The sequence below is a fragment of the Adelges cooleyi genome, unplaced genomic scaffold (genome assembly GCF_023614345.1).
Source record: "Adelges cooleyi isolate 19-005CV unplaced genomic scaffold, UGA_ACOO_1.1 ACOO_flye_CR_arks_rails_tigmint_CR_PRNA_376, whole genome shotgun sequence".
Classification (NCBI taxonomy): domain Eukaryota; kingdom Metazoa; phylum Arthropoda; class Insecta; order Hemiptera; family Adelgidae; genus Adelges; species Adelges cooleyi.
The window spans coordinates 5,846,868-5,867,012 of NW_026096053.1; the positions used below are offsets into that span (position 1 = coordinate 5,846,868).

Consider the following 20,145-nt stretch of genomic DNA (forward strand, 5'->3'; position numbering starts at 1 on the left):
TGACGTTATCATTTTATATATTTACATTTTACTATCAATATTCTTATCAATTGACCAAAATTGTACAATTTATTATTACAATAGAAAAGTTGAACTAAGGTAACAGGATAGAGATACTTTATAGATCTATTCTGTGGTAAGATTATTCTTTAGCAATATTATTACACGATAATAATAACATGCTCATTATTACAGAATACTTTCATTTTGATATTAGTTCAATTAAAAATAATAAACTTATCTGTGATAGTAACTCATAATAATGACATTATATTATTATTACCACGACCAAAACAAATTGTTATTAACTAGATGTTGTTACTTGTTCAGTAAAAAAAAAAAAGTTGGGTACTTTGGATAGTTATTGAATTTTATAGGTTATTGGAATCTGGGTTATCAACTTTTATGTTGGATACGTAAAACATATTTGGTAAAAACTACACAGTTAAAACTAATATAATCATAAATACATCATTCATAAACGTAAGTCTAATCCACATACAAATTAAAAAGTAATCAACAAACTACTAACACAACCATGGTGTTTCTTCGCTATTCGGTCACTGATGTCTTAGGTAAACACTATAATAATTATGGAATTCTCAAATTGCTTAGTTCTAAAATTTCATCGATGAGTAATGCTGTTAAAAACAAGTTCTTATTTCGCCAGGTAAATCATAATAATTAATTATTGATTTTTATTAACATCAATTTTTTTTTTTTTGTGGTATTAGTTGTTCGATAAAGAATCATCAACATACTCTTATATATTGGCTGACAACGATGTGAAAGATGCAATTATTATTGATCCAGTTCTAGAACAAGTCAACCGCGATCATACAGTCATTAAAAGATTAGGTTTAAACCTTTTATACTGTAGTAAGTAAAAATATAAAAAAAAATATCATTAATAATATTGTTATCTGTAAATGTTGTATAAATTAATAAAGTTTTACAATTTTCCAGTTAACACACATGTTCATGCTGATCACGTTACCGGTACAGGCGCTCTTAAAAAACTAATACCGTCATGCCAAAGTGTTATATCTAAGCAAAGTGGTGCCAAAGCAGATATTTACATAAGTTCAGGAGATAAAATTCAGTTTGGCAGTTACGAAATTGAAGTACGTTCGACACCGGGCCACACTAACGGTAATTATCTGAACTAAATTTGTCAACTCAGGTTTCTTTTTATTGTTAACAACTTTACGTTTATTTAAAATAGGATGTGTTACATATATATGTCAAAAAGAAGCAGTATTGTTCACTGGTGATTGTCTATTAATTGGTGCTTGTGGCAGAACAGATTTTCAAGAAGGAAACCCTGAAACATTATATCGTTCTGTTTACGAACAAATTTTCACTTTGCCCAACTACTATAAAGTATATCCTGCTCATGATTATACGGGTAATTCAAAATTGTCTATCTGATAAATTAAAAGCTAAGGTGTTACTTTATGTAAAACTAATCCACTAGACCCATTTTATTCAAATTTGGTTTATCACTCATTTCCAAAAAGGACCTTTTGTGTTACCACAAATGATAAAAACTGATAAATGTATATGACACTTTAATATTTTACTCTTAGGCCAAACCGTTACTACAATCGGCGAAGAAAAGATAAATAATCCACGTCTTACAAAGTCGTTAGATCAATTTATTGAAATAATGAATAATTTGAATTTAGCATATCCAAAAAAAATAGGTGAGTGTTCATGTATGAAAACAATTGCATAATATACTTGAAATAATTAATTATATTTTTAGATGTTGCTATGCCAGCCAACCTCAAGTGTGGTATTCAAGATGAATTGTAAAATATGAACCTTTTAAGCCTATATAGCATGTATTTTATTATTAGCAAAAATAAAATAATATTTAAATTTATTTAATTTATTGTTGTATAATAATAATTTTTTAAATAATTGAATTTAAATTTGTTTAAAATGAATACTCGTTGAGATGTATTAGTCATATTGAAAAAATGTCAGTCTACTTACTGTATAATTACGATGTGTTTATTTAGATGGCAAAATACTTATACTTATTTTTACTCAAAATTGACCTCACAAGATTTATCGAAATTGGTGACCCCATTGATATGACAGTTATTGTGAAATAATGAATTAAACATTGTGTTTCATTAAATAAATATATTTTTAAACAAATTTTATTTGGAATATGTATTAAATGTTACAATAAATGTTTATGAGGTCAGAAACCCTTAATGTAATTTTATTAAGTTTATATACCTTAATTTTTTTAAAAATGCATCTCTTGAAAATCAAGGTTTTTGTCATGCAAGGTACATTTCTTCGAGATCTCTGGAAAAAAAATCTACCAGTTTATTCTTTTACATGTTCCTCTTGCTTTTTTTTTAAGCCCCATGGTAGGAAATAAAAAATGTCCAACAAAATAAATTATAAGCTTTCCTAAAATTAAGCACCATAAATTGAGTTTTTCTTTTATCTTTTTTCCTACAAGCCAGCAGAGATGAAATGTGGCTCTTCAAGACATAAGAATTGTTCAATTCGGTCAAGTAGTTTTTGAGAAATTGATCCACATAACATCCCGAAAACGGCCTCTATTCCAGGACCCTTATCTTAAATAATATCTATACGCTCTATATAAAACCTTAACTATAGTTAGAGTTTAAAAGCTAGTCTTAAATTGTTTAACTCGTTTTTGGTCGTAAAAACTGGTGAAAAATGTCTTACGATACAACCAAAATTATTATTTTTCCTTTCTTACTATTGTCATTTTTTTAACTGTCACAGTTTGTATCAACTGAGACACAGAGCTATTTTAGAGTCTGAGTAACCTATACCTATTACATATAGAGTATAAAATGTATGGTGTTAAATTATATGTCTTTGTGCCATCTCTTTCCTTATTTACTAATAACGATCTTAAACGCTGTCGTCTATCGACTGTTTTGCTGGTAATATTAAGCTTTTACAGAGTTTTACTGCATGGTGCGTATCAATTATGTAGATGATTGCTATCATCTTCAATAAATCCTTGATGAATTTGTCGATACAGCTTAACAGTTAGTTTTGGTGCTGAATGTCGTACCTATTAGCCTAATGTCGTAAGATGATACCTTCCCCAGAGGTCGCTATTCTGTTCAATTTTCCCATACGGTCAACGATGATTTCCTCTGTTCCGCTAATAATAATGTCAGAGATCTTATTGTCACGTTTCTTTTTCCACCCTGCTCATCATAGGAGTGGTCTAAATTATTACTTTTTTTATTGTTTGTTACTGGTACCCTATCAATTTCTTTATTATATTTAAAAATGTGAGTAGGTATAACAATGAGAACACGTCCCGAAAGAATTTTACCAGATTAGAGAATTATTAATTCGTTTGTTCGAATTATTTAACAATGTCTAAAAAAAATTATCATGCATGTTTCTACATTTGGGTCATTTATTGTAAAAGTGGTGTAACTACAATTTTTTTAAATATTATTATATTTGATTAATAAAGTTACATTTAGTCAAAAAAGCTCGTTGTATCAAAATTCAATTACAAAGGGATAATTCACTTTTACAATGAACGAATTTGTTAGGTATGTTTTGTGTCTAATAGAACACTATGATTGGTGTTGTTGCGGCATGTGTTCTCGTGTTCAATGTGTTGGTATACTCGCATTTTTAATGATAAAAATAATTTTAAAAAACTCGCAAGGGTAAGTACCAGTTACAAAAATGTTAAAATTTAGACGACTCTACTGCCTACCGCTAAAATATTAGGTTTTGTTAAAAGAATCTCTTCGAGAGTTCAAAATTTTCATCTTCCCGCTACAAAGGGAATGGAAGTCTTGACTCTTGTCCGTTACATTTTGAGATGATACATGAAATCTTAACATTCTCATTTGTTTTGATATTTTATCAATTTTTTTTTTTTGGTAAAACTCAAATACCTAGTCATCTCCGGTATTAGCAAATGAATCAACTTATTTACGAACTATTGGTCTATATACCTACTGTGTACACGAGTGCCTTCAGTTTCTATTCACCCATATTTGACGATAAAAGTATTTTAAAATCAATAGTTTTCTTAAAATTGTATCAATATTTAAACCTTAAAGTGATATAGGTACCTATGATACAAGCTAAATTCTAGTGTCGCTTGGGTACAAAAAATAAGTAAAAAACACTTTTTTTATTAGCGTTTGTTTCATATTTAAACATAGTTTATTATAAATATCATTATGATAATTTATTCAAAAAACTAAGTATAAAATCTATTAGGTAGACATTTTTAGTATGCGTTATAGCAAAGTTAGGTCAATACCATTATTACATTAGAAACTGCTTTGATGCAAATCTATGTGTAGTAAGAAAGATAAATAGATAACTAGATCAATAAAATCGAGTACAGTAAAAACCAGCACATTGAAATTCAATTTTTCTAAAAAATTTGTCAACCGATGGATGATTTTTTGTCACCGATGGCTCGGAAATGTATCGATACCTTCTTTGTTATTATATTAGAAATTAAAATTTATGTCAGTATACAAATCAAATAGTGTTTCATTGATTAAATATATTATGAGTTTTGTACTTGGTCAGTGATTTGTATTATTCACATTTTCTAGGGCGATACCCATTAGCACTTGGAAAATTGTTTTGACCGTCAACCGAAAGGATGCTGGCTTTTGAACTATTTGGTCCCTAAAAATCAATATGCAACGGTTATCATTTGTTTGCTGGCAACTAAACAAATTTGAAATTGTGTTTTATTTTGTTTACCTTAGTTTGATTTTTTATTTCAGATGCAGTCGGTGAAAAATTTGCGGTTAATTTAGTTGTTAATCAGTTAGATTGTTGATTTGGAAAACTTAGTATGGAACTTTCTTCTGGCCTTCGTGAGAACTAGAAAATGATGACCAGATTTTTTTTTAAAGTTTAGTCCAATTGCAAATCTGTTATTAAAAAATTATTAAATAAACGTTTACTTGCGCTAAAAAGACCAAAATAGTAAATACTGTTTTTACAACTTTGTAGGTGATTAAAACAATTAACAAGACGCGAAAAAAGGAAATTAAAGAACAGACTCAACGAAAAAAATCCCCATGAAAAATAAATTAATGTATTTGTTTTAAAATATTCAAATTTTTTTTCACTACCAAACGAAATAAGTTAATAAATGCGGGTGAGCCGGCATCCACTTGGGAAAAATCATATTATGTACGGGTACTTATTTGCATATACACACGTGTCTTATGTACCTACCAATACTACTGTGCGTGCAAAACATGCGTAAACGTTGCGAATAAATTTGCCGGCATTGCAGAACTGAGCCAACCGAACGGAGCTCCGCCCCTCGCATAAAAAAACCTCTAACTAAATACACACACACATACATTTACTCCTTCCCGCAGATTCAGCCCTTTGTTTTATTTTGTTTTAGGTTGAACCTAATTATCCACGGCGGTATTTTTTATATATTATAATATTAATACTCCTTATTATAATCGTCGTCGACCTAACCAGTGACCGTTTAGGGGAAATCTACCCAGATCAGACGACAAAATATATTATAATACATCATTCTATTACAATTTACCTATTATTATAATTAACTGTAATTTGTTGATTGGCAGATGAAGATACTGCCATCTTCAAATACGGTGAAATGCAGATCACAGTAACTGCAACTTTTGAACACAAAATTATAGCTCGAGTGCTAAAAAATATATTAAACACGTGGATACAATTAAGCATATATTATCAAAAAATACACTTGTTTAAATCTAAGAGGACTTTAATAGTTAATAGTAACAGGAAACAAATGTGTAGACCAGTCGACCACAATCTACAACTCTCAAAAGATAACGGCTAAAATAAAAAATCTACTGTGATTCATTAATAATTTTAATTCAATAATGATTTTTAAATATTTAATGTTCTAAAATAGCAATTAAAAATTCCTTTACTAAAATTTGGTCTTACAGTGTTATTATAAACAAGTTAAATTACATACTAAATAACTTATACTGCCTATGTGTGTTTAAAAATTACAAAAACAATATATTTTTTCTATATAGTTTGATAAATTTGATAAAAATACATATAACAAAAAATAGCTTTATATAAATTAGAACACAAAAATCCGAAGCTTAATAAAAAAATGTAGGTATTTAGCAATTTAAAAGCCTTAATCGTGCAATATATAGGTAGGTATAGTTATTTAATTGAATACACGTGGGGCCTAAATAAAAAATATTCAATGAAATTGTTATAAAAAATAAATAGCTTTTGAATCTCAAATATTCATGTTCAGGCAATTATTTCTGCCACTTTTATAGTCAGTCTGTGAGAACAACCTAACCACTGATTGTGAGTACCTACTGTTGAATGGAAATTTAGATAAGCCGAACCATTGATTAAATAATACAATGTATTAAATATTTAAATGTCATTAATCAATGGCCGAACACTATTTTATTATATAACACCTTTTTTAAGAGAAAAATAAATAAACCTAACAATGAACATGTCTGGAACATATATAAAAAATTAAAAAAAACAATTATTTCGAGTACCTATTCTTAAAATGTTTAAACTTTAACTAAAATACGCGACCAAATCATACATTATTTAAAATAAATAGTAACTCGTCTGACTATACTTTTATTCATCAAAACATAAAACATTTGAATTTATCAGTTTAAATAATTAATTATATTATATAATTTAAAACAACAAATTTAAATAACATCCGACTTAGATAAATACCTACCTATAGTATTAGTGTTATACAATATTTTGACCACAAATAAATTAACAAAACTTATACATTCGAAATAATTAAAATAATCTTTTTATATCAAAGTAACGATTAATACACGTAGGACTTCTGAAGTCAATGAACATACAATTTATAAATTATAAACAATGTGTATCGTTGTTTTTATAAGTATGTAAATGTATAAGTATCGAAATATTGTTTTTTTAGGTTTATCCATCTCAGTTAGACATATGAATGATAAAACGCATAAAATTGCAAAACGGTTTACAAACAATATAAAAAAATAATTTTAAATGTTGGCGCGTGAAGACGAATAGGAAAATTCGTATTCGTATAAATCATTTCTACTGCTAAGACACCACTCGTTGCATCCGTGAACGAATTCGGTTCAAGAATACGAAATTTGTAAACAGACCGTTCTAGTGGTTTCAAGAATAGCCCTCCTGAACGTTTTCAAAGGGTCGATTTGTAAGCGGTCACCCAATATGAGCCATTGTACATTTTTTTGCCGATAATAAATTTGAACAACACACAATTATTTGTGCTCATCTATAATAGATATTATTAAGTGGTAAAGAAAATTAATAGTATTTGGAAAAAATAGTATGAAAAATGTAATTAAATTAACAACAAAAAAAAGCCATGGAAACTTCTGTTCGCGATATTAATTATGCGCGATTTTCTTTTGCTTGCATTGTGAGCTGTTAGTAATTGTGACCTGGTTTTGTCCAATTAAAAAAAAATGTGAATGCGATTTTAGAGTTACAAACTCTAATTACAAAGTTGATTTTTCTAAAGTTGCTGATTTATGATCTAAATGTTGTGTTCTTGCCAGAGTATATGGCACACGTCATACTGTTTATGTGTGTCTTGCATCGAAATGTAAAACTTATTATAATCGACGGAGCTAAGCTAAATATAGTGCTCGCTACTCGTCGTTTTAATAAAACGTATAGTTTGTAATATTACAATAATGAAAATTTTATGATAACTATTTGTAATCAATGCCCAGATCCTAATTCGTTAAAACTACAATTATTTAATAGTGATAGGTAATAATTAATATAACTCGTTTTGGGCAAATTATTTACAAGTAGTTGTTGCGAACAGATCGCAGTCGCAACACTCATTTTAATATAACTGAGACTAACAACGATTTTTTTGAAAAATTAATTTATCAACGGATTACTATAATAAAAACACAATGTGATTAAATATTTAGTTGAAGCAACAGGCAACTGCCAACAATAAATTTAGTTATTAGAACTATATATTTATTGTGTTCTTAAATTAACCATAATTTTTTTAAGTTTTTTTTCCGTATAGAAGCCAAGACGTAAGTGCATTTTCTGGAGAAATTTAGTTATATACCTATATTAACCTCCTACACATTATTTACAAATATTGGAGTTGGAGACTAATTTTTTTTCTGTTACATGAAATAGACGTTTATTAAGTATGTGACATGGATGAATGATGACAATTTTCAAACATCTTTCCTGGACAATTTTTTAAAATGTACTTATAGTGTGCCTATTGGCTTTCCGTGTTCTCGTTTGATAATCACTCAATTTTAATGATTTTTGTTTCTTTGTAAAATCATTAAGACGATTAGAAATTTAATGTATAAAATGCCAAAATAAAACATTTTTCGAGTCCGGAATTCAACTCTTCATGAAATCCAAAAACGTTTGCAACCAGATAATGTACTCCGACAACGTTAACATGGTGGTGTGGTCGATTGTCGGCTCGAGCGACGTTGTTGACGAGCAGGTCATGCTGTTTTTTAATGGTCTTTTGTGGATTTGTTTTTTTTTTCGTTGACGGATGGAAAAATGAGGGTTTGGGTTTCAAAAATTCTTGCTATTGCAAGCTGCATCGACAACGCGCGTTTTACCGGTACTGCGCTGCCGATAAGAGAACCGCGAAGAGAGGGGCAAAGACATCCGTTCGTATGCTCCACCGGTACTCGATTGAGCTAGAGAGCCGCGCGTAAGACATGAATTAATAATAATAATAATAATTATTATTATTATTATTATTATTATTACTATTGTTGTTGTTATTGCTATTATAGCGTCCCGTATATTCGGTCGGGGCGGCGAGACGCACACGCGCATACTAATAAAATAAAATAACGTAGAAGTGCATCATCAAAACGTTGTATATGTTTTATGATTATTATGTATAAGGACAACGCGGACGCCGCCGTCTATTTTTTGAGAGCCGTGCACTGGTCCGGTGTGACGGCCGCTGCCGCTGCACCGGTGTGGCGTGTACGCGCGCGATGGGAGTGTTTGACGAGATACGTGCGCATGCGCCGTGCCGTTCATTCTTCGGTTGGGGGATCTCAGAATGGGAAAAATGCCCCGTCCCTCAACGCGGCTTACGCACTATTTACGCATCGCACGCACGCAAACGCAACCCCGGCGGCCACATTCGGCGTTACACGACAACGTGTAGGCCATCCGACTCGCACGGTTTCCCATATGAAAATACAATATTTATATAATATTATTATACTTACATTGTTGTTGTTATAATGTAAATTTTTGATGTTTGATTAAAAAGTGTTTTTTTTAAACAATTTTGAATTAGTTATTATTATTTTATTTGTATACTTACATTACAAATACATATTTATATATATATATATATATATATATATTTTTTTTTTTTTTTGACGCATACATATAATAATATATGGTATGTGCGTGCATAGAAAATTGCAGTTGTAGAAGAGTGAGTTTTTGAATTTGGCGCGTGCGTTGTATTCCGACATTTTTATTTGTTTGTTTATTTTCTCCAACGAAAACATTTCGTTTCTCAGTGTTTATTTATTTTTATTTAATTGTAACATTTGCGGTATTATATTTTTATGTACTATCGTTATTTGATTTTCGTTTGGCGTGTCCATTTATAATATTATTCATCACAAGTTTATGGTTTTTGGATTTTGGATTTTATTATTTAGTTTTTTAAATTAAATATTATAAAACTTACTGACGTTAAATCCGATAGTCCTTAAATAATCTTATTTATTTTATTCTTTATCTACAACTGCTCACACGGCAAACGACATCATGAGTAAAGCTCAGACGGAAAGCGAACCTTTGTCGATTCCTTCGAACGGAGGTAAGTGTAGCACAACTATACAAATTATATTATGAAATTGTTTTTCTTACCTGTACACAATTTATTCTTCACTACCGTATAGAGCCTTTGTAGCTGATAAAATATTATCATAGGCGTATACTTGACTGCCTATCATCAAGGCCCATAAAGAAACTATTTATAGGCCATGTTTATATTCGTTTTTTTTCAACGTCCAAAGTGTATTGAAAAGAAATTATTACAGTTCTTTCCGGTCTATCTTATCGCAATTATGTCAATATTTAATTACAAATAAAAACCCTATCATTCAACTAAATACATTTATAATTTATGTATATATTATTTCTATTGTTGTTTATACATGCAATTCGTTATCGTTATGATGTAAATAAGGTTCATTCATTAATTAAAATTTAAATATATTATAAATAGTATATATACTAAAACAAAAAATGGTATTATATTATTATACCTATTATCGGTTGACGTGTAAGAAAAAAATATTATTTTGTTTTTCCAAAAAAAAAACGGAAATTAAACGACAAACAACTGTAGCGCGAGAACTACCTGCGAACAGGTTAGTAGTCTTAATAATAATATTATTATTGTCAAACTTGTTTACCTATATAGTTGTTGTACACCTACTACACGGTCTAGATGTGGAATTATAGATATACATATAGACTAGATACGCCGAAGAAGGGGTGGGAAAGCGGGTTGGGAGGTGGGGATTCACGCAACAACTCCGCCTCCTCTTTACCCACGTGGGTCTGAAACCGACGTGACGTTTTGTCTGCAGTCGTTATCGAATTGCGTTGTGCATATTTTTCATATTTTCCCTCCCTTAAAATGTTATTATTAAATAAATAGTATTAAATGTATCATTATTGTTTATACTCTATACTATTGCAAAATTTACCTAGGTTACGTTAATATTGTTAAAATGTACTAGTAAATTCCATATGCCTACTCAAAATAAAAAAAAGTTGTAAACCACCATAAAATTTGTTCGATTAACTAATTTGTATTTCATTATTTTACCCTTCTCGACTGTTCTCTCGAGTTAAGTTTATAAAATGATAACCAGTTTAACAATATTAACATTATAACAGGCCGAGTTGAACTTAGGCGTTAAGCCAAATTGACGAAAACAACCGTCGCTGGCTGAGAAACGTTCGGCTTTCAGTAGTCAGGAGATGCGTATTTTCCACAAGTTTTCGATTTCAATGAATTTATTACTTTTTTTTTTTTTTTTAAGTGTAAACGCAATTAAAATTTAAATCGTTTCAACGTAGGTTGCATACGTAGATTACATTTCTAATGTAATCGTGTTTGTTTTTTTATCGTTATCATTATTATATACGTGTTTTTTAATAATAATAATTTCTATAAACTTTTATTGTGAATATATATTACTAATGCGTAATACTTCTGACACAGATAAAATAATAATAACCTAACCATGTTTATTACTATGATTTCGCGTGCCATTTTTTAAACTGTTAAATTCACAGATTCACTGTTTTGACGAATAATACAATATTGTGTGTATAGAATTTTTTTCCTTTCGGCTTTCTGAGAATTTTACATTGTTTCCTAAAATCGTAGTCGCATTTGATATCATCCAAAACTTAGGAAATATAGCGTTGATTTCGTTTATCAGGTATTGGTGTATACACAGATGAAGATGTACACATTTCAATATTTTATATTATACAAAATCACAGGCATGGCCGAGGGTGGGTTAGGTATAATATAATATAATATTATATTAATGCATAATATGCTGTTAAACGAGCGAGAAGTATTCATAACGTAGAGAGGAAGAGAGAGAGCAGTATAATATTATATAGAAAAGCGTCCGTTCGAATGTAGCTCATATCTAAAACCGTCGTTTGTGTCGCAGCTGGCGTTTGTATATACAAAAATATGTTTTTACCGTATACTATACTGAGGGTTTGGTTTCGCTTAAAATATATTAGGGTAGAAACTCGGGATTGAACAGGTAAACGAAACGGCGAATTACAGATGTTTTTTTTTTGTGTGTGAATGTATCGAGATTCCGAGATACACTGTCATGTTGCCACATGTTGCTATTATTTAAGAATATAAATATAACACTATTAAGCAATACACAAATAATATACATGTAAGGTACTAAGGTAAAACAAGAAAAATCACTTTTTTTTCATTTTTAGAAAACTATTTTTACAAGTGTTTAAAAATGTAGCACGTTAAAACGAATTTTTGACACCAAAATTGCCATTTTTCTCTTATAAATCGGATTATTTATTCAACGGGCTACCGTGAGGACGTGATACTACTATTTATTAAGGAGTTAGGTGTAGGCAATTTTTTGCAAAATCTTAATTTAAAGCTTAAACTATAATGTATAATTAATAGTATAGTAATTAGGACTCTTTTTTTTGGTAGTTAATTTATTTTTCGGACTGACACAGCATCATTGACATCAATTTTAAATATTTATAAACACAGAATGCGTTTTCTAGGTTCATGGTTGTTTTAGAGCAAAAATACCATTTACAAAATCAATAAATAACAACATTTTAAAGACAACTTCTTATCCGAATTTGAAATTAATAACGAGAAAAACATGTTACACCTATTTAAAAAAAGTAAAAAAGCGATTTTAAATGTTAAATATTAGGTTTTCAAAAAAAAAAAAATATATATATATATGTATATGACATTGTCTCTAAAATCTTGTGATATTTCTTATTTTTGCTCTAAAATCATCACGGAGCAAGTAAAACGCATTCTCCATAGGTATGTTTTGTCGCTGAAAAATTGGGTGTATTATATCCTCTTAATTATTGTAGAGACGTTTGTTCAGGATAAAAAGTACCTATTATGCACAATGCACCACCGATCGAAATAATTCGTTAGTGGTCACGACCTTGGAGTTTGTGTACGTGAATAAATAATATGTAGGTTAAATACACTTGGTCACGACTCGCATGATGTATAATATGGTGTTTTTCAAAGGCGTCGAGGTGTTTTTTTTTGGTAATAGCTTCTGCTCACGGTTTATATTGATCTAATAATTTTCAAAAGTAACACCGCGAGATCGATCTATTTCAAAAAATGCTTTAGGGTTACCCCAATGGCACCCCTATATTATATATTATCCTTATATCTATATATAATATCCCTTTAGATCGGTATTGTTCTTATAACCGGATCTCTGTACATTCGTCGAAAATCCGTAACTTGTGATTCATCGGATACAAAGAACAATTAATGTATTCTGTTTTTGAAAATAACAATTAAAAAAAAATATAATTAAGCAATAACATTTTAAAATAAACGTTAATTTTTCACTGAAATATTATAATTTTAAATTCTAAATACGATTTGGTCGTAGCTGAGAGGGTTACCGCGGCAGTGCTTCCACGCACTAGCTAGCCGTGGTCCGTGAATTTATAATTTTATTCACACGATTCCGTATATTTGTATACTCACGTGACCTCCCTTTTACGTATTTATTTAATTACTAAAACACATCTAGCCATTGGTTGAGGGGTGAGGGAGGGTGAGCACTGCCCATTCGCACGGCTGCCGCAGTTCTAAATACATATTCACGTGAATATTATTATTGATAGGTACACGTGACCAAACCTGGGTATTATTTAACTCATTTTTTATTTGATAAAAAATTAATATCTAATCAATTTTTGTGTAAAAAGTATTTAATACAACAGGTTATCTGAAAAATTCAAATAAAATTGTTTTTCATTCAAAACATTTTACATTTTTGTTTCTTTACGATAATACATATATATATATATATATATAATAATTTTTTTCACGTTACAACTAAAAAACGGTAGTGCTTCAACGATTTAAAACTATACTCCAAATTTTAAATTAATTAATTTAATGGTTTTTTTTTACTTTTTGGGGAAATAAATAATATAATACATTTTGGCGAATCCCCATCGACCAGTAGTCTTACTAAAAAGTTTAGTCCCCCCCCCCTGAAATGGTGACTCCGTTCCGCCTATGACCTCGCATGTCAAATATAAACGTTAGATATATTTATTATTGTAGTTCACGCGGAAAACGAAAACGAAACACAGATTATTGACAAAACCGACAACAAGACCAAATCAGATAAAAACGACGCTGACACGCAATCGTCGAGCGATGGCGAAAACCCAGGACCTACCTCGGGCGAATTGCCAGAAGGCGTCCGCAGAGGAGTTTGCAAATGGTTCAATTCGAAAAAAGGATTTGGGTTCGTGACGCCGGACGACGGCGGCAAAGACGTTTTCGTCCATCAAGTAAGCAATCAATTTACCGTTAATGATCAGACATAATTCAATTTTAATACTTTCAGAGAGTAATTAAAAAAGAAGGGTTCAGGTCGCTCAGAGAGAACGAGCACGTAGAGTTCACTTGTCATGAATCGGACAAGGGCTTAGAAGCCACTCTAGTCACTGGACCGGGTGGTACGCATTGCAAAGGTTCGAAAAAAGCCTATCCTCCTAAAAGACTGAGGTAACGTACATTTTGTATACATATATAAAAAAGGGTTCTTATTTATAAATTTCGGATATTTTTTTGGGAAATAGTTTTATTTTATGCTGTTGGGTAAAAAAAGTATTCATATAGAGTTGGGGTCAGTTAGATAATTGTATGAATAGTAGAAAAATTACTTAAATAATTTTTTAACTATTCTATATTTTTAGTTCTATTAAATTCCAGTAACTATTTGAATAAATCTTTCAATTTAAGGTCTAAATAATATTTTTTAAATCAATTTAACCAATACATTTTAACTCAACACAAATTATGTTAAATTTGTATTATTTACGTAATGATCTATATTTTTCTTATCTTAATAGTTATTAGTTAATACATATTTGAGTAAAGTATTTTAAATACATTTACAGTGTAAAAAAGTGACGTAGAATTATAAAATTATTATCGATTTAAAATCATCTCAAGGGTCCCATATTTATATGAAAATGTTTTTTAAAGATATCTGGGGAACGATATCCTTGTTCTTGTTGTCACGTAGAATTTTGAATTTTTTTAAATAATTATTCTTGAACTAGATGTTACAATTGCGGAGATTTTGCAAACCATATAGCAGCCAAATGCACTGAAGGACCAATGCCGAAGCGTTGTCACAGTTGCAAGGCCACGGACCATCTTATAGCCGACTGTCCTTTCGGGCAGACCAAAGAAGCCGCCAGTAAGACGAACAAGACGTCCTCTCGTAAGAAGTCTGATAGACAACAAAAACTAAAGTCTAAATCGAAATCAGACGACGACGACGGCGGCGCTGACTGTGACTTGTCGGTCGATTCGGCCAACAAACATCACAACGGAGATGAGAATAATGAAAAACAAGAAAAAACTGTATGAGTACAAAACTAAATACAACTAAAAACAAGAAGAAAAACAAACGAATATAATTTATAATAATAATTAACTTAACTTGCATGGAGATAATATTTTTTTTTTATTAATGGCGTTTTATAATATTCTTAGAAAAGACTTTATATATACCATTTTGTAAACTATTTTTTTTCTAATATTTAATTTAATTTAATTTGATTTGTTTGTTTGTTTATTTTTTTTTGTAAGACAACAAAGTCAACACTGAATTTTTTATATCTTATTTGTGTCAACACTATAGACATTAATATACTTTTGTAGGCGTGTTGGCGCGTTCAACCCTTTTCTATTTTACCGGAACGATCTCCTTTTAGCCGGTTTTGCGATCAGTAATTTTTCCTTGCTGGGTTTCACTACTACGTTCACTTCGTTCCGACAACAACACCCGTACAAACCGCAAACCACTATACATCCAGCACCGATTCCCATCAGAATTATTACTTGAGTGTGCATCGTGCCTAATACAAAATCCTCTGCCTTACCTGTTGATAACATTAAGACTCCATTTTAAACAAATCATAGTTTAATCTGTGTAAATGTATACAATTATATAGTCATGGTTGCGAAGGGACAGAACCTTTTCGATAATGTATTTATAAATAACTACAAAAATCTTAAAAAATTATTTGATGAAAAAATCAAAAATAATTTTTTTGATGAGTACAAAAAGTAAAAAAAGGTTCACTTTGATAATAGTTATAGTTCAAACATGGCTAGAGAAAAACTAAGTAAATAAAAAGTACTTAATTTTTAAGTATTAAAAGTATCTAGCTCGGTTAAATTTAATGTTGTTTTAATTTTTAAATCGATAAAAAGGTACTTCAGTAAATTAAAAGGTTTTTAACAAATAATCAAATACAAATTTTAATGTATAAATCGTCAGCCTAGTAGCAAAGGGCGTACCTAAAAAACAGCAAATTTTACACTAGTAGGAAAAAATTTAATTTATTCAATTTATTTCAATAAAATTAATTACTGTTTATCACACATTTCATGGAAGAAAATCATGAAATATTAGCATTATTATACCAGCCGACGCACATTTTATTTTTATTTTTAAATGGTGTAGGACCTACACTGTAGGTAATAACTAATAAACCGAAATTTGGTTTTTTTTTATGTTGCACCATTTATCAACTAGGATGGTGAAATAAGAAATGTATAGATATTCCAAGGAAACTTGCGTGTTGTTTCTTCAACGTTTAGTTAAAATGAAAAAATTTCTGAAGAAAAAAAATGTTTTTATTTGAAAAAATAAAATTAGTCTTGAAAAAAACGTGTTTTATTACTAGTTATGATATGATATGCTTTTTATGTATTAATAATATAAGCCTAGTGTCTGCTAGTGTCAGTTGTTTCCGTAAACTTACACGATAAAGTATATTATTATACATCTACATTAATGAAATTAGATAAATGAATAAATTTAAAAAAATTACTTGTTGCCGGTGTTGTAACTGCGGCTTTTAACCATACTTCTAGATCTGTTTTATTTAGAGCGCACTCCCTGATGACTTCTTCCCAGTAATGAAATCTGTAGAACAATTTTTTAAGTGTTTAGACGATTGTGAGTTATAAAAATTTTGTTTAGGTACTATTTATAATTAATGAAAAATGTATTTTTGCAGGGGCGAATCTAGAAATATAAAAGGAGGGAGGGGCTAGAACAAAAAAAATTACCTTAAATACATATAAGCAGTTAAAGTTTACATAGTAAAATAAATACAACTTCTAATACATTATATTAGAAAAAATAAACTTTTAATGCATAAAATTAAGTACCTACAGGCTATATAAGAGGTGGGGGTGCTTTAATTCCAATAATCCTCTTTCCTCAATCTGCCTCTGTTTTTATGTAATAGAATCGAAATTCTGGATTGCTAATGGAACCTTCAAAGTATATCCAATTATATTTCAACATCATGATGAGGAATCGCTCTTCATAAGTACTGTCACACTTATGATTTAAAAATAAATATGTTTTTGATGGCATCTTATTACTAGTAGATAATATGTAGCATTTATGAGGCGAAACTTAAGTTAAATGAAAATGTTTTTAGTTGACTTTTGAGTTTCAATTTTTTTTTTACATTTTTCCTTTTACGAGGTATGAATTCAAAAAATACTGGAAATACTTATTTTAATTTCACAAATTTATTAATAAAAAGGTTGGGCATTAATGAGTTAAAAAGTTAAAGTTTATTTATTAAAAACGTATTGCATACATTATGAAGTAAACGATTCCAATTTAAAAAAAAAAAACTATGAAATATATTTAAACACATTCATTTTTTTATTATTTTAGAGGGAAAATGATCGTTTTTTTAAAAGTAGGAGGGGGGTCTTAAAGAAGGGTGGGGTCCAAAATTGTTTTTCCACTGCGAATAATGTTTAAGCACGCGTATAAAAATACTTGTAACTAGTGCAAATTGCACTGAGTACCTAATTAATTATCTTAAATTCTTAGGACTGTTTACAATTAGCAACTTACTTAGAGCATTGACACTTGGCGATTTCCGGCGGACAATACATTCGAACATCTTGACAGTCGTCGTCGTTGTGACACGAAGTGTTAAATAAACTTCTTAGGACTATATTGTTTGTAGGGCTCTCTGCGAAATCTGACTTTCAGACAATTGTGAGAGGGGAAAAAACAAAAGATAGTCACACTTACCAACAGTGGATTCTTCGGTGTTAGTGGAAAAAATTGTGTACATTAATCTCAACAATACACAACAGGTCGTCGTAGTATTGTTCATGGTAACGGCTGTATGCTTAGATGTTAAACTAATAACGCAAAAATGTTCACTGAGCTCTAGGCAGGTAATATGATGTGTGCAGGTTTTACATTAATGAAATTCATTAAAGTTGTAATTATAATGGAGTAATACAGCGATAAACACGAAATGTGTCCGCAAAAACGAAATAGATGCAAGATAATAATCCAATTCCACATAATATTATTATATAGGTATAATATTAAAATATCTGGTGGGTAGAGAAGCGGTCGGTTATTTATTTAGATATTTAGACAAATGACAGTATCGCGTGTGTTATTATATTTCGGTGCAATAATTGCTTATTTTAACTTAAAATTTTAAAGCGTAGGCATTTTCGTAGATGATAGGCGAGGTTGTTTGGTAATACGCCATTACGAATATTAATACAATGTTATGATTTTACTCTGCGCCGTATATATCTACTCGGAAATGTAATCGACGTACATGCACAATTTCGTAATTAATTATGATAAAAGAACTGTTCATTATACTTATCACTTGTAAGTACAAGTGTACCATGATACATAGGCATAGAAAAACCTAGTGATATCCCGAAGGACAAAATGAAAAAGTCCTCGAGGATCCCTTAAAGAGGCTCAACAAGTTTATCCAGTGGGTTTACTCGTTTAGAACTCTACAAGAGGAACACAAAACTTTCCTATTTTCCTCTGGTTCATAATATTGTAAAGACAAGGAGTCTTGAACGATTCCTAATACCTATAACACGAGGATTGCTTAGACGGAAAATTAAAATAATAGAATTCCTTCAAGCATAATATGCATGTGTCATATGGTGTGTAGTCAGGGTTGCCAGCCGACCGGTTTTTTAATACCTAGGTCGGCTGCCGGTTTTGCATCAAACCGGCCATATAAAAAGGCCGGTTATTTTATTTTTCATAAATAAATGTATGTTGTCAATGATTTATCATTATACTTTTCTACCAAGTTGTTAATGCAATAACCTTTTTTGTTGTCATATGGTAGTACTGCACGACTGCCCAGTGCCGAGCTGCCGACTGACAGCAGCTGATTCCAGACGTACATGTCCATTATTCATAAATAATATTTGATAATGACAAAATAATAATGATTAGGTATACATTTTATTTGTATGATAATAATTTTGTTATTTCTAAATGTTATAACCAATGTAAGTTAAAAATATTTTATATTTAATATATAACATTTATTTAAAGCCGGTTATTTTAAATTTGATAGTTGGCAACCCTGTGTGTAGTTATTATGATAGTTATTTCCCATAGTAATATATGGGAAATAACCATCATTGCCAAGGAGTCTTGAAAGAGTGAAAGAGATCCAACCTAAGCTCATTCTTAAAACGGCGTATACCTTACTATAATGCTTTAACAATGTATACTGTATAACTTTGAAAGTAGATATCTTAAGACAGGTTGGTAGGAAAGAAAATAAACGATGACACACAATGTAACAATTTTTAACAATGTACACCGTTTTCTAAGCTCTTGTCTAGAACAGAGGTTTGAGTGCACATCGGTTTGTAGGCTTATACGGCGCATATCATTGCGCAATGTACACTGCCAGTTTCCGCCCAACGCCAAAATCATAAAAGGTAGCGTCGAGTCCCTAGACACTAAATATTCTGAAGACGAATATCGCTAGAATCGTGTTACTTTGATACTCGCATTAATTATTAAAATTTGTGTGTTGAGGAGAATAGAAACACAAAAAAGCAAACCGTCTGAGAAGTTGATGAAAGTCACTTTTATTGCATATTGCAGCCAAGGTCGAATGAGTAGGTAATAAAATATCACATTTTACCTTAACAACTTAACAAGGTAGAGAGATCACAGTAGATGGATTTAAAAGTAGAGGTAAACCGAATAATAAAATTCCCGAGGTCGCTGCTGTGACGGGAACCAAATTAGTAGATTGAGAAATCTTATACAACTAAACACACCTGGAGGAACTAGTCATAAGAATCATCAAGGGGCATAAACACAAATCGTGTAAGAAGAGAAGAGTTGTCAGTCTGAACTGAAGTGGCGGTGAATCAAAGCCTATTAGCGATATGGTCAACAG

General features: G+C 30.3%; 3 protein-coding genes across 3 annotated transcripts; 2 read left to right on the plus strand and 1 right to left on the minus strand.

Annotated features, from left to right (window-relative positions):
- The first annotated feature begins 170 nt into the window (after positions 1-170).
- On the plus strand, positions 171-2,174 carry LOC126840487 (persulfide dioxygenase ETHE1, mitochondrial). The gene is made up of 6 exons (XM_050576255.1): positions 171-670; positions 735-879; positions 967-1,152; positions 1,226-1,408; positions 1,590-1,706; positions 1,769-2,174. The coding sequence occupies exons 1-6, from the start codon at positions 539-541 to the stop codon at positions 1,816-1,818; spliced, it is 813 nt and encodes a 270-aa protein (XP_050432212.1). The 5' UTR covers positions 171-538; the 3' UTR covers positions 1,819-2,174.
- Positions 2,175-9,220: 7,046 nt separating this feature from the next.
- Positions 9,221-15,550, plus strand: LOC126840569 (protein lin-28 homolog). The gene is made up of 4 exons (XM_050576417.1): positions 9,221-9,898; positions 13,949-14,181; positions 14,238-14,398; positions 14,959-15,550. The coding sequence occupies exons 1-4, from the start codon at positions 9,847-9,849 to the stop codon at positions 15,269-15,271; spliced, it is 759 nt and encodes a 252-aa protein (XP_050432374.1). The 5' UTR covers positions 9,221-9,846; the 3' UTR covers positions 15,272-15,550.
- Positions 14,813-18,157, minus strand: LOC126840570 (uncharacterized). The gene is made up of 4 exons (XM_050576418.1): positions 17,979-18,157; positions 17,796-17,916; positions 16,744-16,838; positions 14,813-15,786 (listed from the first exon to the last, which is right to left on the minus strand). The coding sequence occupies exons 1-4, from the start codon at positions 18,061-18,063 to the stop codon at positions 15,596-15,598; spliced, it is 492 nt and encodes a 163-aa protein (XP_050432375.1). The 5' UTR covers positions 18,064-18,157; the 3' UTR covers positions 14,813-15,595.
- Between the last annotated feature and the right edge of the window lie 1,988 nt (positions 18,158-20,145).